The sequence below is a fragment of the Crotalus tigris genome, unplaced genomic scaffold, assembly GCF_016545835.1.
Source record: "Crotalus tigris isolate CLP2741 ecotype Arizona unplaced genomic scaffold, ASM1654583v1 scf7180000017605.3043972, whole genome shotgun sequence".
NCBI lineage: Eukaryota > Metazoa > Chordata > Lepidosauria > Squamata > Viperidae > Crotalus > Crotalus tigris.
The window spans coordinates 1,035,414-1,061,607 of NW_024096508.1; the positions used below are offsets into that span (position 1 = coordinate 1,035,414).

At 40.6% G+C, this 26,194-nt stretch overlaps 1 protein-coding gene across 2 annotated transcripts in view; it reads left to right on the forward strand.

Moving 5' to 3' along the window:
- NID2 (nidogen 2) overlaps nucleotides 1-26,194 on the forward strand; it is a 58,865-nt gene that overhangs the window by 23,208 nt on the left and 9,463 nt on the right. For both annotated transcript variants that reach the window (XM_039320901.1, XM_039320892.1), the window contains exons 5-16: nucleotides 2,365-2,514; nucleotides 3,754-3,999; nucleotides 5,404-5,604; nucleotides 7,289-7,519; nucleotides 10,347-10,490; nucleotides 12,011-12,139; nucleotides 16,962-17,105; nucleotides 18,315-18,434; nucleotides 19,791-20,021; nucleotides 23,243-23,464; nucleotides 24,898-25,067; nucleotides 25,954-26,083. In XM_039320901.1, coding sequence (XP_039176835.1) covers nucleotides 2,365-2,514; nucleotides 3,754-3,999; nucleotides 5,404-5,604; nucleotides 7,289-7,519; nucleotides 10,347-10,490; nucleotides 12,011-12,139; nucleotides 16,962-17,105; nucleotides 18,315-18,434; nucleotides 19,791-20,021; nucleotides 23,243-23,464; nucleotides 24,898-25,067; nucleotides 25,954-26,083 — 2,118 coding nt within the window. The remainder of the gene's footprint in view (nucleotides 1-2,364; nucleotides 2,515-3,753; nucleotides 4,000-5,403; nucleotides 5,605-7,288; nucleotides 7,520-10,346; nucleotides 10,491-12,010; nucleotides 12,140-16,961; nucleotides 17,106-18,314; nucleotides 18,435-19,790; nucleotides 20,022-23,242; nucleotides 23,465-24,897; nucleotides 25,068-25,953; nucleotides 26,084-26,194) is intronic.

A 26,194-nucleotide genomic window follows, 5' to 3' on the forward strand; every position in this document is an offset into this window, starting at 1 on the left:
TCCATCTTGAATACATTATGGAAAAAGGAAACTCTAAAGTTCACAAGATTAATACTGTATGGAACAAAACTGTGACTGAATCTGGATGTTCTGCTTCGAATACCATGAAGCCTCCTCCTGGAAGGTAACAAGGAAAACAGATTGTGAAGAGGATGTGTAGTATTCTAGACAATCTTGCTCAAGCAATGCTTCCATGCTATATCCTGGATGGAAGGGAGGGAACTGCCAATAATCCGTTCTGCTGATCCTGTTGAGGCTGATCCTGTTGGGTTTCCACAAAGATCTCTTCATTTTGCAGATCCTGAGGTAGGCTAGAGGGATCTACTCCCAAGTAGTAGTTTTTGGTGGGGTAGGTGTTTGAGTTGTCCCCTTACCGATGTGTATCATTTACTCTTCTGGACTTGGCTATTTGTTATTAGCTGTTATTTTTCCAGTATTTTTAACTCTGCGGCGTAAGCCACATAGAATTACCCAGTGATTGAGCTCATATACAAATAGACCAAGAAATAAATGAATAAAATGTTTGGTAGAAATTCTTAAATAACATTAATTTTAAAGTGAGGACAAAAAAAGTCTGTGAAGGACTGCAGAGCCAACAACCAAAGAAAAACGGCTGTTTTGCTTGGTAGCAAAAACTTACATATAGATCAGCTTTATATAAGAGGTGTAATAACTGACACATAAGGGCAAGACCCTTAAAGAGAGCTTCAGAAGTTTTGACAGGCTTCTAAGGGAGAAGTTCCTCCTCAAATATCCAGGTCTCGAGTAAGGATGAACTGTGTAGAAATGAATAACACTTTACATAGTGTTCAGAAAGAGCTGCCAGCTCTTTAAACATGGACAAGCTGTGTTTCCTAATGTGTACTCCAGTTAGCAACATCTCTGGCTTCATTTTGTATGAAGTGAAATATGAATGATGGACACACATACACAGCAGCTCCGTTTAAGCATGGCATGGATTAGATAAAGTATCTTATTCTAGCTTTTCCCTTTCATTGATGGGAAGTGCTGGGCTAAATTTTATACCATTCCTAAACTGTTTTGGGATACAGAAAGTAAAGTCCAGCACATCTGGAGAGTATTATCAGTTGTTCATTCCCCTAATAGTTATTTTTTTAAATTAAGTTCAAACATTTATTGTAATACCAAAACTTTTCAGAATATGTTCAGAAAGCCAGAACATTTCAGGCTTTCCTTTTAAAAAGAGCAAAAGGGGGGAAAGAAAGATCTTTGCCAAGAAGTACAGTACTCCTTATTCTGGATAAACTATAACAGGTCACTGTCTTGATGGAGATTTCTAGATGAAACTTATAGTCTGAGTTGTTAAAAAGAAGAGCAGATTTGAAAGTATAAACTCATAATGTTTTGATTTTGCTTTTGAAGACAGTCATCGGTCAATTGCAAAAGACACCTTTACTTGGAACAGCTTGCATCCTGCAACAATACCTTTAACACTGTCAAATAACAACTTCTGCCTATCCCAGGTCCTTGAGAAGGACTCGATACATGGATAAAAATATCAGATCCAGTCTAAAACATCTGGCTGACTGTATGATGGATCATAATAATAACAATCTTGCGACCATATCTGTAATATCATCAAATAGCCACATTTGTCTATCCTGTGTTCTTGGAAAGAACTCGATAGGTTGATAAAAATGCCAACTGCATTCTAAACATCTGGATGACTATGCAACCAACCATCACCAACATCATCATATGCTGTTATTTACATCATGCTTGAAAACTAAGTGTGCAACAAAAATAAAGGACTATCGATTATTGAAAATATACAAAATTATAAAATTAACATATATTACAAACCTAAATATCTCAACTCTAAGGAGTAATAGTATTTAATATAATATAATTTATGCATTTTACTATGGATATGAAATAGTTATTTAGAATAAAATAGTAAATAAACTAGACCACATAAAACTTACTAACAATACATAACTCATTAAGTAAAACTTATACAATGTACAGCATAAAAGTAATGGAAGCCTCTCAACACAACTAGCTCCTCAATCAGCAAAAAGGCTGCTATTCCTCAGAATCAATAAAAAAGAACAACTTTCAAATAGTATTTTAAAGATCTAAGGAAAACTCTCCAAAGATGGGGGGGAGGAAACCATAGAAAATTTTGCCCTCACCCATGTAAGTGTGACCACTGACAATGTTGCTTACCCAAATTGTGAGACAAATATTGACTGGTGTGTGGTAGGCCAGGACGATGTGGAAGAACATACTTGTGCAACCTGAGAAGGCTGGCTGGGAATCTGGGAGTCCTTCCAAACCACAGGTGGCACCAGATCAGAGAAGACTGTCTTGTTCCCTTGTAACTATTTATTTTCTCTTTAGTATTCACATACAACACTGCCAATGTGGAAACGTGTGAGGATTACCATAGCCAATGCTCCCCAAATGCCTTCTGCACCGATTATAGCACCGGCTTCTGCTGCCACTGTCAGTCCAAGTTCTATGGGAATGGCAGGCACTGCTTGCCAGAAGGTATGTCCATTTACATTTTTAGATGCCACTGAAATTTGTCGGGGATCTGAGAAGTCTCTGTGCAAGTCTCTGTATTTCCTTGGGCAGATGTCTGCAACCACAGCATGAATAATTCTGCCATCTGCCACTAAAACTCTTCTGTCTGTAACCTTTAACTGGACAAAACAGTGCATTATAGGGCAGTAATTTTTGAATCAAGGTACCTCATGTGAGCTAACTTACAGAATGCATCCAAAATCAGATCCCATGATTGTCGTGGGATTGAAATTTGTCAAAATTGTGAATGCTTCAGTGCTACTGCACTGCCACACTCCCCCAGAGGTTCAGTAGGCTGATCCTTCCTTAGTCTTCTAGAGGTCTGGTAGACGGGCTTCCCTTTCAGTCACTGGGGATCAAGAGGACTGGTCTTGTCCTAGCCCTCTGGAGGCTAGCTAGACTGGCCTCACCATCAGCTGTTTGAGGGTGGTTGCCTTCAGTCAACCCAGCAGGAAGCCCAAAGTTACTCCTGTTCCCACTGCTTTCTTGCTCTTGGTTAATCTGTTTGTCTGTTCGGTAAGGAGATATCTCTGAAATGATGACCCAACAGGTCACAGCGTTGTCTACTATAGAAAAAAAAAATAAAGCACTTTCTCTGACCCATAGAGCTTGAAGAAGTGATTTTAAGTTTGTTTCGAAGGTTAGGTGTAGTTCTGTGCAGAAAAACAATGGTGTTTCCCCCCCCCCAATTCCTTACACAAGAGAAGAATTTTGGTAATGTTCTAATCAGAAGGTGGTGTTCTTGCACTTTCATACCGGTAGTTACAGATAAGCCAAGGTATATGTGAATGCTTGTATTTCATTGTACAATCATCTCCGAAGGGATTCCTCCTGCCTTTTTGTGCTTCAGTTCAGCCCCAAAAGAAAACATCTGGAAGGAACTTGCACAATGGATAAAACTAGACTAAAACAGGATTGGTAGCTGGTGGCTCAGTGTATTATTGGAACACAGCTATAGTTTTAAAATATTCTGTGAATATTTTGTGGGTCTAGCATAGTATGTGTTTTATTGACTTGAGTTGAAGTGTTTAGCATGTTTTGGGAACTCTTCCATGGAAGATCTTCCAGTTAGGAATTTTAAATCCTTCTATTATGGTATAGATATTAACGCATGAAATAGATTTCCCTGTATAAATTTTTTAATGATGGCTGTCTCTGGGATCTTCTGGTCCTTAGCTGGCTGATGATGGCTTTGCTTCTTAGGAGCTGCTCATCGTCTAAATGGCAAAGTGAGCGGAAACCTCCTGGTAGGACAAACGCCAGTGCGTTTTAGTGAAGTAGATCTACACGCTTACATTGTTGGCAATGATGGAAGAGCATACACAGCTATCAGCCATGTGCCTCAGCCAGCTGCCTCATCCCTGATGCCATTGGCACCCATCGGGGGCCTGTTTGGCTGGCTTTTTGCTCTGGAGAAACCTGGCTACGAAAATGGCTTCAGCATCACTGGTGAGTAGAACATGGCCCTCATACAAACTGATGAGGCTATTTATTTATCAAACTTATAGGCTATCCATCTTGCCAGGGTGGTTTACAGACATTGGATAAAATGCAGAATAAACATGAAAATAAATAAGTAAAGATCTTAAATTTAAAAATTCAATTAAAATAAAACTAAGCAGGATGGAAAGGGAGGATGCAAAGTGTGCACAGAGAGGAATGTTCTCTACTCCATTAGATACCTCCAACATGCCACACTCACATTAGGTTCCTGGGCTAATTTGGCATAGTCATGTCTTCTAGGCCTTTCGGAAAGCCAAAAGGGTGAGAGAGGAAGGGTGGGAGCCATGGCAGAAAAGACTCTTTTTCTAGACTTCGTCAGTTGAAATTCCTTGGCTGACAGGGTCCACTGCATGCCCCTTCTGCTGACACGAGTGGGGCTGGCTAATTCCATCTGTGTGAATGTGGTTTCGATGCAAACAAATCTGTGCCCAAGAAACATCAAAGCCATAAATGTACAGGTAGTCCTCAACTTAACAACCATTTATTTAGTGCAGGGGTAGGCAACCTTGGCTCTTTTATCATTCGTGGACTTCAACTACCAGAATTCTTGAGCCAGCCATAAAAGAGTCATAAAAGAAGCAAGGTTGCCTACCCCTGAGTTCAAAGTTACAGTGGCAGTGAAAAAAGTTCAAAGTTACAGTGGTACTGAAAAAAGTGACTTATGACCGTTGTTCACACTTACCACCATTGCAGCATCCCCATGGTCACGTTATTAAATTTGGACACTTGTCAACCAGCTCAGGTTTATGACTGTTGCAATGTCCTGGGGTCACGTGATCACCTTTTGCAATGACAAGTGAAGCCAGATTCACTCAACAACAGTGTTACTAACTTAGCTACAGTGATTCACTTAACAACTGTGGCAAGAAAGGTAAAATAAGGCACAACTCACTTAGCAACAACTGTCTTGCTTAGCAACAGAATTTTGGGCTCAGTTGTGGTCATAAATTGAGGACTACCTGTATCTATGTCAGTGTTTCTCAACCTTGGCAACTTTAGGATGTGTGGACTTCAACTCCCAAAATTCTCCAGCTAGCAATACTAGCTGGAGAATTCTGGGAGTTGAAGTCCACACATCGTAAAGTTGCCAAGGTTGAGAAACACTGATCTATGTTATACACATTTGCCTAGTTTGTTTTCCTTATTCATGCCAGCTCATTATAGGAAGATGTAATGAACTTTGAAGTATACTCATGTATTTCTTCCAGTCACAATCATCAAGACTAGAAGCACATTTCTCTGGGTCTGGCCCTGTATTTTAATTGATGCTGCATTTCAGGGCCTTAAAATTGTGGGTTCACCCTGGGCTTATTGTTTGTATTGTTTTTCTCTCCTAACGCTCTTCCCCAGGTGCTAAATTCACTCATAATCTGGAAGCTACATTCTATCCAGGAGAAGAAAGAGTTTTCATCCAGCAAACAGCTGATGGTCTGGATGAAGAAAATTACCTCAGTGTTAGGACTGAAATTCAAGGGCGAGTGCCTTATATTCCTGAGAATTTTACAGTCCACATAGCACCTTATAAGGAGATATACCATTACTTGGATTCAGGTACGATTGATTGCTGTATAAATAATCATCTGTCTTTTTGGAGGCAAGCCATGCTGTCCAAGTCCACCTCTCTTCACAATCTTGCAATTAAGATTTTTTTAAAAGACAAGAATCCCATGACATGCAAGTTGGTCGATATATTCAAAGCTCTAGTTAATACAGAAAAGTTAAAATAGGAGAAGGGAGGAGTACTAGATATAGAATAGAATAGAACTGGAAAGGACCTAGGAGGTCTTCTAGTCCAGCCCCCTGCTCGAGCAGGAGAACCTATTTCGTCTTAGACAGGTGGATGTCCAGTCTCTTCTTAAAATCTCCAGTGATGGAGCGCCCACAATTTCTGGAGGTAAGCTGTTCCACTGGTTGATTGTCCTCACTGTCAGAAAATTTCTCCCTAGTTCCAGGTTGGTTCTCTCTTTGGTCAGTTTCCAACCGTTGTTTCTTGTCCTTCCATCTGGTGCTTTGGTGAACAACCTGGCCCCCTCTGCCTTGTGGTAGCCCCTCAGATACTGGAACACTGGTATCATGTCTCCCCCGTTTCTTCTTTTCCTTAGACTAGCCAGACCCAAATCCCATAGCCGTTCTTCGTATGTTTTAGTCTCCAGGCCCCTGATCATCTTAGTTGCTCTTCTTCGAAACTCTCAACATCTTTTTTGTGATATGGTGACCAAAATTGGCTGCAGTATTCTAGATGTGGTCGTATTAGGGGTTTTTAAAGCGGTAATACTACTTCTCGTGATCTTGATTCTATGCCTCTGTTTATACAACCCAAGATTTTGTTAGCTTTTTTGGTTGCTGCTGCACACTGCCTTGAATTATTTATAAAAATAATAAAGGCAGGATATAAATAAAGTTTCCCTTTTCTAAACTGGACATTTGAAATGATGAAAATTCTATCATCCATCAGGCATTTATATACATAAACAGCATGAATTATTGCTTTTTTTTAAAAAAGGAGAGGAATTGGCATTAGTTCTATAAGTTCAGTTTTAAGTGTCCCCATTTTTTCATGCTGACAAATACATCACTGTGTACCGTATATTCCGACGTATAGGGCGACCCGGCTTATAAGATGACCCCCTAGTTTGACGCTGGGTCGCAAGACGATCAATGCTGAGTTGCAAGACCATCGATGCCGAGTCGCATGCCTAGAACGTTGTCTTATACACCGGAAACTACCGGTATTTCCAGCGTATAAGACAATCGACGTCGAGTCGCATGCCTAGAAAGTCATCTTATACGCTGGAAACTACCTTATTTCTGGCGTATAAGATGATGGACGCCGAGTTGCATGCCTAGAAAGTCATCTTATATGCCAGAAACTACCTTATTTCCGGCGTATAAGATGACCCCCGAGTTCGGAGGCTATTTCGACGCTCTCAAAAGTCTTATACGCCAAAATATACGGTAATTACATCAGTTAATGCACATTTTTAAAGACTAGCTTGATCTTCTAACATTGCAGTTGTTGGACTGTATACTGTGGCACCTCAGGGCAATGCAACAAACAGAGGCACCATGGGATATTTTAAATTTTTGTGATATCCATTTGCCAAGTTGGGTTTTGCGGTGTCTATTTGCAGTATCATGCCTTCATAACCCTCACAGCTCTGTGAACCAAGAAAGTCTGAGAACCTTTGTTCTAACTGAGTCTGACAATTTTTGTTTTTTAAAAAATCTTTCATAGTTGTGACATCCACTTCTTATCGAGAATATTCCCTAATTTCTGGAAACGTCAACCAAAGCTTCTCCTACCAGCTACACCAGAATATCACCTACCAAGCATGTCCACATGCACACCATCTCAGGTTACTTCGAACTACCCAGCAGTTGACAGTGGACCGGATCTTTGCTTTGTACAACGAGGAGGAAAGGGTACTTCGGTATGCCATTACCAACCAAATTGGACCCTTAGGAGGTGAGCTTGGATTGGGATGAGAGAAAGATTTGGGGCACTTTTGCATCCCAGCTTCATTCTCTATAGGTCTCTACTAATTTTAATTCCTTGGAAGTGTTGGCTGCCAATCTCTAAGATAATAATATTGAAAACAAAAGCCATACCTCTATACTAATGCATACAATAAATGGCTAGACAGAATCTGTGAATCTGCATTGAATGTTTTCCATGACGAAGTAACCATTTGCTTTGAGATGTAAGGAGCATTTATTTCTGCAGAGCCCTATCTGCTTTCAAAGGTATAATGGTCGCCCCAGGCAGATTCTCCTGAATACTGAGCTCCAAGGAACAGCCAACATGGAAGGAAATATTCACCTATTCTCAGAAACAGATTTGTAAATGGGACTGTCAGTCAAAGTGTTGTGGACTAGAGGTTTTTTTTTTTTTTGAAAAATATAAGCTTCTTCAGTGTGCAGGTAGTCCTCGACTTATAACAGTTCATTTAGTGATCGTTCAGAGTTTCAACAACACTGAAAAAAGCGACTTAAGGCCATTTTTCACACTTAGAACCATTGCAGGACCCTCATGGTCAAAATTTGGATGCTTGGCAGTTGGCTTATATTTATGACGGTTGCAATGTCCCAGGGTCATGTGATCACCTGTTGCCACCTTCTGACAAGCAAAGTCAATGGAGAAGCCAGATTCACTTAACCATGTTACTAACTTAACAACTGCAGTGATTCACTTATCAACGTTGGCAAGAAAGGTCATAAAATGGGGCAAAACTCACTTAACACATCTCTCACTTAGCAACAGAAATTTTGGACTCAGTTGCGATCATAAGAGGACTATCTGTATAGGCATGCAAGTTGTTTCTATTGGTATCACTCTCGAAATACCATTTTGGAGGGGATAATTTTTTTGGGGGGGGGGAATAGAAACTGAGATGCCTGCTGTCTTTTTCACCCCTTTACCCTTCCCTGAAACTAGTCTTCCTGAAGCAATCTGTGAGGATTAGCCAGACTTCCTGCCTGATAATAATAATAAAGAGATTTCAGAGCATGTGGGCTGAAAGTTTAGAGTGCCTCTCTCCAAGACGGGGTGGGGGGGTGTCGGTCTATGGCTTCCCTAACAACAAGAAGCACAGTTTGTTGTCTTCCGCTCCCACTCTTAAGTATGTAAATGAGTTCCAGATTTCAGGATTAAGAATCCAAATTTAAGGTTAAAAAAAGGAAAACAGCCATAGTTGAAGAATGAGTGTTTATCCAGCTGTAATTCCTGGAGACAGTATATAAAGAAAACTTAGTTCGCTTGAAAGCTATAGGAAACTATGAGCAAATTCCCCAAATCTATGAAAAAGAGTGGAATAATTATTGGTTGCTGTCATTACATTTATACCCCCTCCAGATGTATTTGAAGTCAACACTGAATGGAAGGGAATGGAATGGAACGGAACGGAACAGAACAGAACAGAACAGAACAGAACAGAATAGAATAGAATAGTTTATTTGGCCAAGTGAGATTAGTCAGAAATAATTTGTCTGTGGTGCAAAAGCTCTCAGTGTACATGCAAAGCAACAAAGTAATAATAATAATCATAGTAATGATACCAATAAAAGGGTTTCATTATTTACAGTTGTAGGCCTGGCTGTCTAAAGATGATGGGAAATGTAGTGCAACTTCTTAAGGGGCATCAGCTTGAGGAAGACAATCTAAATGTCAGGTTTTCCATCTCAAACCTGGCAGATGTTTGCTAGGCACTCCAGCTTATTCACTAGAGACAAATTCCTTGTGTGTTTAATCACACTTGGCCAAATAAAGTATTCTGTTCTGTTCCGTTCCGTTCCATTCCATTCCATCTAGATAAGAATTGTGCATGTCAGGATGAAGTCATCATAATCAGTTGTCCTCTGTTAGTATGACAGGGAGATCCCTCTTATCCTTTTTAAAAGTACTTTTTAAAATATGTTTTTATATTCACAGATGCTTTTCTTTCATGGCTATACAGCTAAATAACTATTATTGACATAACAGACCTTTCGGCCCTGAGAAAATTGAGCTCCCAATCACCTGTCACAGTTAATATGTTCCAAACATCAATGACTCCTGCCTTCAGGGATTTAATAAGGCTCTATCTCAAAAAATGAGAGGCAGTGAAACATGCCCCAGTTTCTCTATTTCTGTCTAACATTCTGGCCAATTTCACTGAGGAAATAAACTGTATTGGATATATGGGTACCCAAACTAACCAGAACCACAGCCAAACTGTAACAGACAACACATCCTGCACAAAGATAATTAGAAGCTATCACTGGAGAGCTTCCCTTTAACATGCTAAGTTTCTGGCATGTTTTTTGTCATTTTGAGTTTTGTTTTTTTATGGAGGAATCAATATTTGCTTCTTTGCAGCCAGGCACTGTTCATTCAGACATCCAACTGGGCAAATGATTGCTCTACTCAGATCCATTGCTAGAAACATCAGTTAGGACAGGCTTCTACAACATTATTTTCTTCAGGTTGGGGAAAACACTCCCATGATGTCTAAAATTCTGGGAAAAGTAGTTGTGACACACCTAGATTGGGATGTGCTCTTGATAATGATCAGAATGATTGCTCTTTCATTTGGGTGCAGAAGGTATGATGGGTTCATAGATAGAGGACGTTGCACTCATGGAAACAGTTTTAAAATAGCCTCCTTGGTCTTCAAAGAGAAATATCTTTTCTCCTCTCTTTTTTGCACAAAGAAGTTGTGAGAACTCAACAGAGGCTATCTGAATTAGGTTCTTTAGAGGAAGGGTAAGATATAGATACAAAAGATCTCTTCTCACAGATTTTCTTGCTGTTTTAGACAATTCTAGGCCAACTGCAGTGAACCCATGCTATGATGGCACCCACATTTGTGACACAATGGCACGATGCCAGCCAGGGCTTGGTCTGGATTACCTCTGTGAGTGCACTGCTGGGTACTGGGGAGATGGCAAAGAATGCGTAGGTGAGTAGGACAAATTTTTTATTTCTTGTCTTGTCTCAAAGCTCTGACATTTTGTCTTGGAGTCTGCTGCGAGTTTACAGATTTGCCTTGGGGAACAGCAGAAGCTACCTGTAGTAACTCTGTTTGTAGAAGATACTTAGCTTTATTACTAAATTGGCCCACTTTTGGTAAATTCAGAAAATACGGTATACTAGGAAAAATCATTAAAAATAATCAAGCTTAGTACATGGCATACATATAGTTGTTTTGTCTTTAGCCCGGGGTAGCATCTTATGTGAACACAACTATTAAATGGAACCATGGATTAATCTATGTCAGTATTATGGAAGGTTGTAGTTCAACAACATGTGAGAAGCACAAATTGTTTTTTCTGAATGAATTGCCAGTGGATCTCTATGGATTTGGATTGGACCATTTCTTACTCTGCTAGAGATACCAAGGTGTGAACTTGGACCTACAAAGCAGTGGCTTACTATTATGTTAGCCCTCTGCTCTTCCCAAATACAGGTAGTCATCACTTAATGACTGCCCTATTTGGTGATCATTCAAAGTGAACCACAGTACTGAAAAAAAATAACTTTATCTGGTTCTCATGCTTGCAAAAGTTATGTTGCAGCATTCCACAATCAGATGATTGCTGTTTGTATGCTTCACAACTAGTTTCTCACAAGCAGAGTCAATGGAGAAACTGGCAGTATAAAATCACAAGATGCAGTCACACGGTGTTTTGCTTAGGAATGGCGTGCTCCATCACTAGAGGTTTTCAAGAAAAGATTGGACAACCATCTGTCCAGGATGATATAAGGACTCCTGCCTTGAACAGGGGGTTGGACTAGAATAGCAGTCCCCAATCTTTCTGGCTTTATGGCCAAGGGGGGGGGGGAGAGAGGGAATGGTTCTTTGTGAGTGGCAGGTGTGTGTGTGTGTGAGCATACAGAGCTCCATTTGCACAAGCAACAGATGTGTGCACTCGCCACTCGCACAAGTGGAGATTCACACCTGAGTGCCATTGCTTGCACAAGTGGAACTGTGCACAAGCTGCTTGCACAGCCTGGTTCCAAATGGGGCCACAGCCGAGGGATTGGAGATCCCTAGAATAGAAGATCTCCAAAGCCTCTTCCAGCCCTATGATTCTTTGATTCTATGATATATGATAAACATACTTGTAGTGGCTAAACTTACCAGAAATCTGTTTGTGTTCAAACCTGTGCTAAACTAAAGGGAAGGTCATTTCTACCCATCTGCTGGTATCAGTTAAAGATAAACTGGTGTTTTCAACACATTCGGAGATTAAGCTTTGGGACTTCCCATTTGCAAACATCTGGAATCATTTGGCCCCAATTGTGTTTTTATAGTTGAAACAAGGTTGAATGTCCTTACTGGAATGAGATAGATGAGAAGCCAGGGAGTCAATGGTTATAATATAAAATGTGCTGTAGCATCTGGAAATATGAATGGAAGCTTTGCTGCTTTAGTCCTGGATGTTGATTTGTCCCATTCATCTTGTTGCCCCTTCTCAGATGTCAACGAATGCACTGAGGGCTTCAGCAGATGTGGCCAGGGTGCTCTATGCCTCAATACACCAGGCAGCTATCGATGTGAATGTCCCAGAGGATACCAGCTGGCACCTGACCGGGCTTCTTGCATAGGTATGGGATTGCTTTATTTTGAGGAGGGCCTGCCCTGAACAGAGGAAATGCAAGACCTGGGCAAAATTGGCCAAAAATCGCAGAGCAAAAAAGAAGAGACCTTGAGATAAAATAGCGTATTGTATAAAGTCTAATGATTATCAGTATTCTCAATTACTAGAATTATCTCTTAGGATGCCAACAACAACAACAACAACAATAAAGTTGGAAGGTACCTGGGAGGTCATCTAGTCCACCCCCCTGTTCAGGCAGGAAACCCTATACCATTTCAAACAAATGGCTGTCCAGTCTCTTCTTAAAAACTTCCAGTATTGGAGCATTCACAGTTTCCAGAGGCAGGTTGTTCGACTGATTAATTGTTCTAACTGTCAGGAAATTTCTCCTTAGTTCTAGGTTGCTTCTCTCCTTGATTAGTTTCCATCCGTTGCACTTCTTGTCCTGCTTTCAAATGCTTTGGAGAATAGCTTGATTCCCTCTTCTTTGTGGCAGCCCCTAAGATATTGGAACACTGCTATCATGTCACCCGTCCATAGGCATACTCAATTCCAGCAGCCGTTCCTTATATGCTTTAGCCTTCAGTCCCCTAATCATCTTTGTCGCTCTTCTCTGTATTCTTTCTAGAGTCTCAACATCTTTTTACATCGTGGTGACCAAAAATGGATGCAGTATTCCAAGTGTGGCCTTACCAAGGCATTGTAAAGCGATATTAATACTTCACGTGATCTTGATTCTATCCCTCTGTTAATGCAGCCCAGCACTGTTGGCTTTTTTGGCAGCTGCAGCACAGATCCTCTTCATAGAGATCTATTACATTCTCCCCTTTCTCTTTCTCAGAAACATACAGTATTACTCATTTTCCCCTTTGGAGCCCCTGCTGCTCTGAATTTGGTTATTTGCTTGCAGATGTTTCATTATCAAAGTAGGTAACATCATGTTAGCAAGTGTGAAGTTTTTTCCCTGTTTATAAAGTAGCTTGTCCTGAAGGTATTGGTAGAAGTGTGGGTTTTTTTCTGTTGGTTATTCCTGAATTAGGGTGTTGTTTTCTGCTTGATTGTTAGTCTGGGTTAATCCTTGTTTATCTGACTATTGGCTGCTGGAAAGGATGTGTACTGCTTTTTTGGTTTTTTTTTTTTTGGTTAGCTTTTTTATTGTCTCTTTTGAATAGTGTGTAAATGTGCTTTATTTCTATGTTGATGGCTGATCTGTTTCAATGCCAAGCTTCCAGGAATTTCATAGTGGTTTTGGAATTACCTTGATCTAGGATACTCAGTTTCCCAGTAGAAACTGTGGTTGACTTTGTCCATGTCTTTCTCTTGTCCATGTCTCTCCAACACATCTCTTTAATCTCACAACACAGACTATGGATATCCATCATCATCGATCATGGTTTTAGGCAGGGCTTTTTTTCTCATAGAACGCCCAGAACGGAGTTCGGCACCTTTTTTGGATGGAACCTTGTAGGGTAGGCAAGGCAGGTTGTATGACAGGTGTGAGTTCCGGCACCTTTTTCTTTTTTTTTTTTTTTTTTACAAAAAAAGCACTGGTTTTAGGCAGACAAAAGGCACATGTGGTATAGAGAATTACACTCACTTTTGAGGTAATCGGCAACCTGACATCAAATACTAAATGTCCATCTGTGTATCATGAAGCCTCGCTTCCCACGGTTTGCCATTTGGCTTTCTGCTTGGAGTCAAAACTGAAAAGTTTTGATGAGAGAAGTTCTGGTTGTTAGTTTTGCTGTAGGGTCTTTGGTTTTTCATACTTGATTTTTAGTTTGTACTGTATTGCTTGCCAATTTGGGCAGATTGTTAATCTGCTTTGTAGTTGTAGAACTTTTAAATAATAATACATTCTCTTTTTATTTTCTTGTTAAGAACTGAGAATCTCAGGAAGCAGAAATTCTGTTGGATCTCTATGTTTGTGCAATATTGATAATTATAATTCTTTACCTCATGGGGGAAATGCATGTTTGTTTTCCATCCTGTTGTTAATTAACTTTCCACTGACAACTAAGAAGCTGTCAAGAAAAGGCAGGGAGGTTGGGAATTGGGAGAATGAAGATAGATTGAAAAGAGAAAAAACTTGAGAATCTATTTGGAAAGTCCAGCTTGCTGGTTTAACGCCTGAGGTTTTACTTGGTATTGTTCACATGAATTTTGACCATAAGGATTAAAACAGCCCAACTGTTAATTACTTTAAACAAAACAAATGCTATATTTGGCAAGGAGAGTCTGTTTTCAGTACTTTTGTGTTATTCCAGAATGAATCCACTCTCATATGTCATAAACTAAATCTTTAAGGTGCTGGAAAATTCTATGGATGAATTTCATCTTGGGAAATTCTACTGTTTATTCTTTATAAATCATGTAAATTATCTAGCTCTAGAGTCAGGTAAGAGTATGAAAATTTTAGATCTCCTCCCCCTCTTTTCTCATATGTTTCTCTATAGTACTATTTCTGATGCATTCTTTGGAAAAAAAGATTTTATGCACAATGAGCACAAGCTTTCGTGCTCAGCTCTAGTTAAAATCAGTGGAAAGCTGTAGAGTTATTTTGATGTAAAGCACCAGGAGCAGATTATAAATTTGAATAAAGGAAGGAGCAATGGGAAGATGCCTACTACTTTCTCTCTTTCTTATTTTTAAGAACAGGCAGTGCCTTTCTCATCCTGCAAATTTTTCATCTTCAGTGGGCAAAATATTGCCTTAGCCATTGAAGTCAGCTGGGTGGTCTTGGACAATCATTCAGTCCAGTCAGATACTTGAACAGCTGAAAAACAATAAAAAAAACCCAACACACTTTATCACATCATGCAAAAGCAAGCAGACACTGTATACTATCCTCTGGGGCAAACTCTTAAGAAAAACAAAATATATGTTATAATAATAATAATAGTAGTAAAGTTGGAAGGGACCTTGGAGGTCATCTAGTCCAACCCCCTGCTCAGGCAGGAAACCCTACACCATTTTGAACAAATGGCTGTCCAGTCTCTTCTTAAAAACTTCCAGTGTTGGAGCATTTACTGCTTCTGGAGGCAGGCTGTTCCACTGATTAATTGTTTTCAGTGGAACAGCTTGCCTCCAGAAGCAGTAAATGCTCCAACACTGGAAGCATTTATGTTATATAAAAGAGTCCTCATACTGGGGTAGTTACTTTAATCTGGGACATAACTGCAGGATAAAGGATGAAACATTTGGGTTTTGGGAGAAAAGGCGCATTTTAAAATGAAGAGGAGGGCTCATTCTTCAAAGAAGCTGTGACTTTCCCTAGGTCTGCATGAACTTGAGAAAAAGCATGGCTCCTTTAAAGATTTGCAGACAGAAATTACACCCTGATGTACTCCAGAGCATTCTTTTGTGCTTGCGCACAAATAGTGGTCAGTGTTTTTAAATTCTGCCTATCCATTTTTCTGTTACTCAAGTCTAGCCTGCCCCCAGCTGCCATCTATTTTTAAAAGAAACAAAGAGAAAAAAAATGAACAAAGTGGGAAGTTAATTGTTGTTAATTGTGCCATTTCATTTTGGACAGGGGTGGATACTCTGATTCCCCAAGGCACACAGTCCTCTTTTTGGGTCCCTTAGAGCCCATTTCACCCATAAGCACAATAACTGGTAGTGTGCTTTTCTTTTAGCTGGAGGCAGGAAACATGTAGAAATTGACCTGTAAGTTCTGAAATTGATTTAGCATATTTAAAAAAATAAAACCATCCACATTCACAAATTGCTATCCCACAATCCATGAATGATTACATGCTCTCAAGTCACTTTTCAACTCCTAGCAACCACATAGATTTTCTTCATGATGATATATCCCTAACTCATTCTTTTAAGTCTCCTGATGATGGTCTCATTGTCACTATAACTGAATCCATCCACCTAGCTGCTAGTCATCCTCTTCTCTTTCCTTCCACCTTTCCTACCATTAGAGCCTTTTCCAGAGAATTGAGTCTTCACATAAGGCAGGGGTGTCAAACTGCCAGCCCGCGGGTCGGATGCGTCATGGCGAAACTGCACCCACCCCATTGCCAGCAATGGAAAAAAAAGTCATGATATGTCGTGTCACGTGATGTTGCAGGTTTGGTACCCCTGACATAAGGTGTCTGAAATAGGATAATTTGACAAAGGAGAATATTTGTAGCTCAGGATTGAATTGTGGGGTCCTTGGTGCTCTCTGAGCTTCATTGTTTTCTTGCAGACATTTCATTACCCAAACTAGGTAACATCATCAGTGCTAGACTAGCATTGATGATGTTACCTAGTTTGGGTAATGAAATGTCTACAAGAAAACAACCAAGCTCAGAGAACACCAAGGCCCCCTTGTAGGATAACTTGCCCCAAGTGAGAACTCTGGGCTGATTTGTTCAATGATTCATTGGTTTTTTTCTTGGCTGACCATTCTCAGAAGTCTTCTTCAACCCCAAAGTCCTAAGGTGTCAATGCTTTTCCTATTCTGCTTCTTTAAAGTCTACCCACAGCCCATGACACATAGACAGTCTTAGTGCCCAGCAAATCCTACCCATGTAATATCACTGCTTTTCCCATTGCAAACTTTTCCCCTGCAGAACATGCTAAGAGCAGCTCCTGACTATGAAAAGGTTGTCCATGGTGACTTAGATGACACACCTGTAACCTAGAAAGAGTCAATTGAGTTGAAAGAGTCATTGAGGCCACTCAACCCGATTGCTTGCTCAGCACAGGAATACAAATGCCTGTCTAATCTCTGCTGGAAATCCTCAAGGGCTTCCCATCAATTCCCTTGAAGGGAAAATGAACTGCAGTGCAGCAACTGACTTCTCCTCCTCTCTCAATTTTAACCTTTTCAGCTATTGCTCCACCACCCAATCCTTGCGAGAAAGGTACTCACAACTGCGATTCAGCTGATCGGGCACGATGTGTCTATCAGGGAGGTGTTTCATTCAGCTGCCTATGCCTAACTGGCTATGCTGGTGATGGGCACAACTGCACAGGTAATTGACAGATAGTTGTAATGGCATGTGGGAAAGACCTTGGGAGACTGGATGAAGAGATGCTACCAAGGGAACAGTCAAATAAGAGACAGTGGGCAACATAGTGGGAGGGGCAAAAGGCTCAGAAAAGACCCTCTCTAGTTTCTCAGGCTGTAAAGGAGATGGGGGGGGGAATTAGCCTTTCAGACTTGCAAAATTGAAATCAGCCTCACCAGATTAATCAGACAGGAATCACAATCCAGCTGAGCTAATTCCATTTTTTCGTAAAGTATATTGACAGAAAATGTAAGTCTGAAAAATACAGTCCTCCATCAACTCCTCCAATCAATCATTGGGATATCAGTCTATCAAGAAATTGTTGACGTTGGATTAGAGATAAAAATGTTTCTGTGTATCCAGACCAGAGAGATGGACTGGAAAATTCTGAATTTATTTATTTAGTTAATTAGTTCCTGCCTTTATTATTTTTATAAATAACTCTGGGCAGCAAACACATATCAGATTCTTTTCTCCAATTTTTCTACAACAATCCTGTGAGGTGAGCTGGGTTGAGAGAGAGTGACTGGGCCAGAATTATCCAGCTAACTTTCATGCCTAAAATGGGACTAGAATTCACAGTCTCCTGGTGATTGGCCCAAAGTCACCTTGCTGGCATTCATGCTTAAGGTGGGACTAGTCTCACTGTCTCCTGGCTTTTAGCCTGATGCCTTAATCACTAGAGCAGGGGTTCCCAACCAGGAGTGTAAAACAATATTCCAGGGGGTGCGAAAACTTGTCTTTTCAAAACTATAGTGTATATGCATAATTCATTGCCGTTATTACAAACGTTTGTAGGGAGTGCGAGAATATATCAGAGGCATTCTAGGGGTGCACGGTATAGAAAAGGTTGGGCGCTGCTGCCCTAGACCAAACTGGCTCTAATTCTAAATTGTGGAAATTCTCAAGTGAGCATGCTTTTGCTTAGCATCTTCATCTGAATATCCACATTCAACACAAGGATTTGGGCTACCTTCTTTGTGAGTGTGGAAGAACCATGAAATCTCTGCTTCTCAATTTTTTGGGAACAGCCAAGCAAACATATATGTACAACTTTGAAACTGGCAAACTTTGCACAAAATCTTGACAGTGGAAAACCATTCTGGTGTACACCTCTAGTTCAGACTGAATCCAAACTGAATCCAGTCTTCATGTTTTCTGCCTCTTTGACAGACGTGGATGAATGCCTGGAAGGAAAATGCCACCAAGCTGCCATTTGCCACAATTCACCTGGCTCCTTCTCCTGCAGCTGTCGGGCTGGCTATGTGGGAGATGGTTTTCAGTGCACTCCAGGTACTGATCCAAAAGTGGGATAGTTACAAAACCATCCAAATGCCCATCCATCCTCATCTTTCAGTGTAAGACCTTCTTCAGCTCCCCAAGTACAGTTACCCAAGTACAGGTTACTGACTTACGATCACAGCTGAGCCCAAACTTTCTGTGAGATATTTGTTAAGTGAGTTTTGCCCCATTTTACGACCTTTCTTGCCACACTTGTTAAATGAATTACTGCAGTTATTAAGTTAGTAAGACGGTTGTTAAGTGGCTTCCCCATTGACGTTGCTTGTCTCAAGGTTACAAAAGGTGTGATACCTAAATGGAGATTCTCTGTCATCCAGGTCATGGTTGTCCCAAAGGTGCTTTTTAAGAGGCAACTGAACTTCCTTGTTTTTCTTTGAAGGCATTTCACTTCTCATCCAGAAGCTTCTTCAGTTCTGACTAGATGGTGGGGAATGGAAGGATTTATAACTGGTGCAAATGACCAGCTGCCTACAAGGAATATAAATCCTTCCGTTCCCCACCATCCACTCAGAGCTGAAGAAACTCCTTGGATGAGAAGTGAAATGTCTTCAAAGAAAAACAAGAAAGTCCAGTTGCCTCTTGAAAAAGCAGCTTTGGGACAAAAGGTGATCACATGACCCCAGGACACTGGAACCCATCATAAATATGAGTCAGTTGCCAAGCAACTAAATTTTGATCACATGACCACGGGGATGCTATAATAGTCATAAGTGTGAAAATGGTCATAGGTCACTTTTTCAGTGCCGTTGTAACTTTGAATGGTCACTAAATAAACAATAATCCAATTGTTTACTGTTGAACTAATATTCAAACACATCTCAACTAAATAAACAGTTGTAAGTTGAGGACTGCCTGTATACGTTTCTTTAGCTGGGGGTGGATTTCCAAGTTGTGCTAATAGTGTGCATCCTCCTCCTTCTGTCACGGGGGTTCTCAACCTTGGCAACTTTAAGACTTGTGGACTTCAACTCCCAGAATTCCTCAGCCAGCAAAGCTGGCTGAGGAATTCTGGGAGTTGAAGTCCACAAGTCTTAAAATTGCCAAGGTTGAGAACCCCTGTTCTATCACATCTATATGCTGCTGTCTCCCACCGGGCTTCACAGCAGCTTACAATAAGACAAGGTAACATCTAGGGCCCAAAAATTCCAGCACCTAAAAATATCATTATTGATACTTCTATATTATATAGTAATAATTGAAACCTGCAGAAAATCTGCATGCTGAGTTGATAAGCTTGCTAGCCATTCTTCCTGGCTCCTGGGCTGTCCATCATGGGAGATGCTTTTGAAAGCTCCCTCTTGCTGCTGAGAACTCAGTGTTACAGCCTCGTTTCCTTCTGACCCACAGAGAGTGTGACGGGACTGACCCGCTGTCAACATGAGCGATTATATTCCAGCCAGAGGGGTTCTCCCATTCCCGGAGGGCCTCACGTGCCTGAATGTGATGAAAAAGGAAACTACCGGCCACTGCAGTGCCACAGCAGCACTGGGCAGTGCTGGTGCGTTGACACTGATGGCCAGGAGATTCCTGGGAGCAGAATCCCTCCAGGTGCCGCCCCACCACGCTGCAGGATTCCAGGTTTGTTTCTGAAATGTGTATAGCCTTAAGCCGCTAACAACTCTTTCCAACAATAAAACAACAGAAGCACTTAAAACACATAACATTACAATACAGTTAAAATAGAAGACGTAGTTCATTATTTCTCTGTACCGTTTGGCATTTCTATGTGATTTAGACCACGCTGGCTGAGGAATTCTGGGAGGTGAAGTCTACAAGTTTTAAAGTTGTCAAGGTTGAACACCCCTGATTTAGACAAATCTTTGGCGCAGTGAATTGCAAACAGAATCTGTCTGTCCTGTCTTCTCTAAAATCAGAGAAGGAAACATTTTTTTTCTCCATCTGAACTGAGAACTGAGAGATTGCTCACCTTTTCTCAATGTGTTTTTAATAGACTAATAGGAAAAGATGAGTTGCCCTCGTCCCTTGAAAGTTCTTGATTAGTAGTTTGAGACTTGACTTTCTGGGAAGAAAGAGAGAAGCTTTGCCCTTCTACATTATTCCCAGATATATTTCACTGAACTGTCCCTCTGTTCCCCTTCCTCACTTTCAGTATGTATATGAAAGGTACTCTTTTTTTTTTTTTTTACTTTGCACAGCTTATTTTGCATTTTTTAAATATTTTGTTTATTGTCCTGCCTTTGAGAAGGGGGTAAGAATTTACACAGAACATTTATTCCTTCTCCAATCAACAGAGATTTTATTTTGTTCTGGCTCTGTTGTTAGCTTCACTTATTTTCCACCAGTTATAGCTCTTAAAATTTTGTTTTTTATTTTCTGTAAATGAAAAGTAAGATTTTGGGGGAGGCTGCCTTTTGCAGGGTGGATTTGTTGTGTTTTTGCCAAAATGTACTGTAGGAGCTGTGTTGGTACAGTGGTTAGAATGCAGTATTGCAGCCTAACTCTGCCCAATGCCACGAGTTAGATCCTGACCAGCTGAAGTTTGACTCAGCCTTCCTTCCAAAGTTGGTAAAATGAGGACCCAGATGTTGGAGGTAATATGCTGACTCTGTAAAACACTTAGAGAGGGCTGTAAAGCACTATGAAACTTTAAGCACTATAAGTCTAAGTGCTATTGCTTTTGCTACTATACACTTAATCTTGCACAATCTAACTCATTCTACTTTGTGTCTTTTCATATTGTAAGCAGTGTGTGTCAACCTTGGCACCTTTAAGATGAGTGGAAGTCAGTTTCCAGAATTCCCAGGCCAATATGTCAGCAAAGTTGAGAAATATTGCTCTAAAGGAACTTCATGTATCTTGAACCTGGAGGGAACCGAAAAGCATATTCACAGAGCTCTTCATTTTTCCATAACTAATTTCTTATACCTCCAACAGGAAAATAAGAACTTGGGACTACAGCATTGTCCTTGGCTCACTTTTCTTTGCTGTTTAGGAAAGCCCTGTTCTAGCAAGACCAAATTCTACAAAACAACTCAGCTCCTTTCCCAGATAAGAAGGCAGATGGTGTGGAAATTTATTTATTTGCCAGCAAATAATGCAGGATGCAGCAGAATGACCGGGACTTAATTTAACTTCAATTTACACTGTCTTTAAATGCATATCTTACAGATATGGTTAGCTTTTCTTGGCTTTCATTTCATCATAAGTCAAATTAAGAGGTTGGAAGGCGGAGAGAACAAATCTGTGGAGGAAACTTCCTCTTTTTTGTGGGCTGATCTGGATTAGATCAGTGGCTTCTTTGAACTCAATGGCAACTGAGAACCGCAATTCTGAATTCCTTGTTTTTTGTGGGCCAACTCCTCCTTTGTGGACAGCATATTAGAAAAACTTAAAAATCCTTCACATTTGCCTATTTGTATTATATGTTTTCCCTTGGAACTGATGATATAATCCAAACATTGGAATGGTAAGGAGGAGCACATTTTTCTGTAAATAAAATAAATATAATGAAACTCAGCTGCTACATTTGTCCTCTAGAATCTGACAAATATGGGAGAGACCTGTATGTCTCTCCACCTTTATGCCCTCCAGTTGTCCTGGACTACTGCTGCAGTTTAGCACATCTGTAAAATAATAAGTTGCTAAAGACTACCATTTAGTGTTTTTGCACTGCAGAAGCAATAAGAATTCATCAGATTAACTTTCAAAATTCAGACTGAAAAATGTATGAACTTTAAAGCTCTTGGTTCCTTTTATTGTGTTGCTCTGAAGGCCCTGAAAGCATGTCAGAGACCACCGCTGGCCTTTCTTTGAAGGTCTCCATTTGGGGATGAGACTTCTTAGGGTAGTGGGAAGCATTGATTGCAGGCATACCTTTTGTATGTGTATATGTCTCAGCCTATGGTGAATTAAGCAATGCTCACCTCCCTCTCACAGTGCCTAGAAGCTGTTAAGAGCTGGATGGGGAGCAACAGGCTGAAATGAACCTGGCAAAAAGAAATGACTCTGGATTTGGGGTTCTTTGGTCCATGAACAATTGCCATCTTAGGTCTTAGATGGGTTTGTACTGCCTCAGACAGAGAACCGGTGCATAATCTGGGAGTTCTCCTGGACTCTTCAAGAAGCAGGTGACGTTCATGGACAGGAGGGCCTTTGCACAACTGCAAGTTTTGCATTAATTATGCTCTTTCCTGGAGCTGCTCATGGTCACCAACACCCTAGTCACCTCACCTCTTGACTATTGCAGTATGCTCTGTATGGTGCTTCCCAGGAGCTACATGTGGTTCAAAATGCAGTGGCCTGTGTGGTTTTGTGCAAGTCTACATATCACCTCTCTTGCTGGAGCTGAATGGATTGCTGTTTTGCTTCCGGATGTAGCCCTACATGATTTTGGGGCAGGTTATTTTAAGAACCTTCTTATCCCAATTACATCTATCCAACCTACTAGAGTGGGAACACATGGCATGTTAAGGTGGTCTATCTATTGTGATGATGAAGAAGGGCCTTTTCTGTGGCTCCCTCCCTGTGGAATATAATCTCTGCAGAGATAAGACCGACCCCTACCTTGATACTCTTTTGAAATGCCCTGAAGATGTGGTTTTGCTAGTAGATCTGGGAACCCCAGGTGATATGGAATACATTAAGTAGTTTGTTAGATTGTTCCTGCCAGGGAATTGGGGTTTAATGGGTTTTGTGTTTTGTGTTTTATTTCTAAAAGCCACTAGGAGTCACCATGAGTGAGTTGGGAGGGATATGTAAATACATAGCTTTTTCACAGTTCAAGCTTCACATGGTTCATATGGTATCAGCTTCAGTCCTATAATTCTTTCTATCCTTAGAGCCAACTCAGAGGCCACAAACCATGTGTGAACGCTGGAGACAGAGCCTGCTGGAGCATTATGGAGGCAGACCACAGGGTGACCAGTATGTGCCCCAATGCGACACTCTAGGCAACTTTAACCCGCTACAATGTCATGGAAATAGTGGCTACTGCTGGTGTGTGGATGAACATGGCCGGGAAATTCAAGGCACTCGATCGGAGCCTGGGGTACCCCCTGCATGTAAGAGGATGGCAACGCTCAATGGGGCAATGGGGACTTCAGCTGAATTGGGAATCTTTTAAAATATTTTTTGAGCTTGGAAGCATCAGGGAATTTGTCTGGTAACACTGTGATGTTACAAGGGGTGGATAAAAATCTAAATCAAATATATGTTATTTAATCATCTCAGGTTGCTTGTTAATTGAATTATTTAGTATTTAAATCTGCATTATTCTGAAATGAAAGGTGTATTTTATCTTTACACCTTGGAAAATGCATCTTCTATTCCTTGTGAGGGGAGTCAGCAAATGTATTTTGAGATGAATAGATTTAAAAGCACCAGTAGACCTATGTTATGTTGTTAAAATACATATATATGTGTGTGTAAAATCTGATTCCAAACTGGTGCCCCCTTTTAATTAATTAAAGGAATCTTAAACAAGAAAACTTAATAGCTGTTTGTTACACACTTAGTGTAGTTCATGTAACAGTTTAAGAATGTTTACATAGCTTTCAAATTCCAGAGTAATACTTGAACAGCTTTCAAATTTAAATTTAAAAATTCCTACATAGTCTTATTAAAAAGCAGCTACTGTACATTGCTAACCTAATCCTTCAGCTTAGCAGAAAGTTGGCCTACAGAGTTGTCCTTGTTTAGCAATCAAAATGGGGACTGGCAATTCAGTCATTAGACAAAGCAGTCATTAAGTAAAACTACAACTTTGCATCTAATTTTCCTTCAGCTTTCCTTTGCTTTAAAGATCTGCAAAGATTGTAAATGCAAGGATTGGTTGTAAAGTTAACCTTTTATCACTGTTTTAACTGTGAACAAGGCAGTTGCTAAATGAGCACTACTTGTACATTTCCTAATTAAATATATAAATTCAACAAAGAATAAAACCAGGCAGATCTCACAAAGGTAATCATCAGGAGACAGTGCACGGGGAAAACATACTCTTAAATCAGGGGTCTTCAAACCTGGCCCTTTTATGACTTGTGGACTTCAACTCCAAGAATTCCTTAGCCAGGCACGCTGGCTGAGGAATTCTGGGAGTTGAAGTCCATAAGTCATAAAAGGGCCAAGTTTGAAGACCCCTATCTTAAATGCATCCAAGAGGAAATGCTGTTGAAATTAACTTCCTAGCTTATGCTGGAGAAAAACCATCATATGTTAGCAGCCATTGTTCAAAAGGCAGTGTAAAGTAAGGCGGCTATTTCATGTTGTGATCTAGGCCAGGGGTTTGCAACCTTGACAACTTTAAGACTTGTGGACTTCAGCTCCCAGAATTCCTCAGCCAGTATAGCTGGCTGAGGAATTCTGGGAACTGAAGTCCACAAGTCTTAAAGTTATCAAGGTTGCAGACCCCTGATCTAGGCCACCAGACCTTGGGTGGAGGAGCAGGTCCATTCTTGTGACCCAGCGTGTAACTTGGATGTCTCACTTTTTCCCACAGGCCTTCCTAGTGTCCCTCCTCCAACCATCCGTCCAACTCCACGTCCTGAAATAATTCTGCCTGGATCCGGAACATTCTTGCTATATGCTCAGGGACAGCAAATTGGTTCCTTGCCACTGAATGGAACAAGGTTTAAGAAGGAGGCAGCAAAGACTGTTCTCTCTCTGCATGTAATGTATTTCATACAAGGTGGGGCAAGTCTTAGAGACTGGATTTTAGTTAAGGAGGTTGCTGGAATCAGGGGCTCCAAGAGACATTGTTTCCCAACTTCCTTTTTTATGGATCTTGGATCTCCTTCCAACTTCAATTGCTAAAAATGAGTGACATGGTTTCCTGCTGTTTTGAAGTGAGACATAGCAGCCAGATAGGCCTACAGTAGTGAAAAAATATCAAAACAAACTTTTATCATCTTTCTTCCCAAACTCAGATGCCCCCCGCCCAAAATGTAGCCCATCTGTGTGACACTTAACATTGTCATAGAACCGGATAGAATTGGAAGGGCCCATTGGAGCTACCCTCTGCTCCGCAAAGAAATTCAAATTAAAGACAGTCCTTGACTTACAACTATAATTAAGCCTGGAATTGTGGTCATAAATTGTTGCAGTTGTAAATTGAGGCATCGTGTGATCAGATTGAAGTTATTACCATTTTTTATAACAGTCACTAAGTGAACATGGTGGTCATTAAGCAAATCTGTTTTCCCCAGTGGGTGTTTTTTGCTGGAAACCAGAAATAAATGCTCGAAACCAGCAAAACAGTGGTCACTTTACCATGGGACCCTGCAAACAGCTGTGAAGGTTAGCCAGGAGCCAAGTGCTCAAAATGACTCTTTCGTTGCTTTTTACAATTTAAACAAAGCTGAAGTCCACTATGTCCAACATAGTCTTCAGCTACATTGCTCATTAAGGACTATAAAAATCATAAAAGAAGACAGCAGATGATATAATAATCCAACATTTTATAATTAGGAGCAAAGTGCCTTTTCCATCAACAGGCCATTGAGATAATTGTAGAACTGGTCATTATTTTGTACGTGTTTTGTATCCTTCATTGTAGGGTTCCATCATGGTAGGGATTGACTATGACTGCAGGGAGAAAATGATCTACTGGACAGATGTTGCAGCGCGGACTATTAGTCGGGCAAGTCTGGAGCAGAGTGCAGATCCAGAGACCATTGTTAGTTCAGGTAGGTATTTGACATTCCCTGGACTAATATAATCCATAGTTGGGGTTGTGAAGGAGTTTTCTTAGCCCAGATTTTTAAAGCCCAAACCACTTGACATGTACAAAGTTTTTA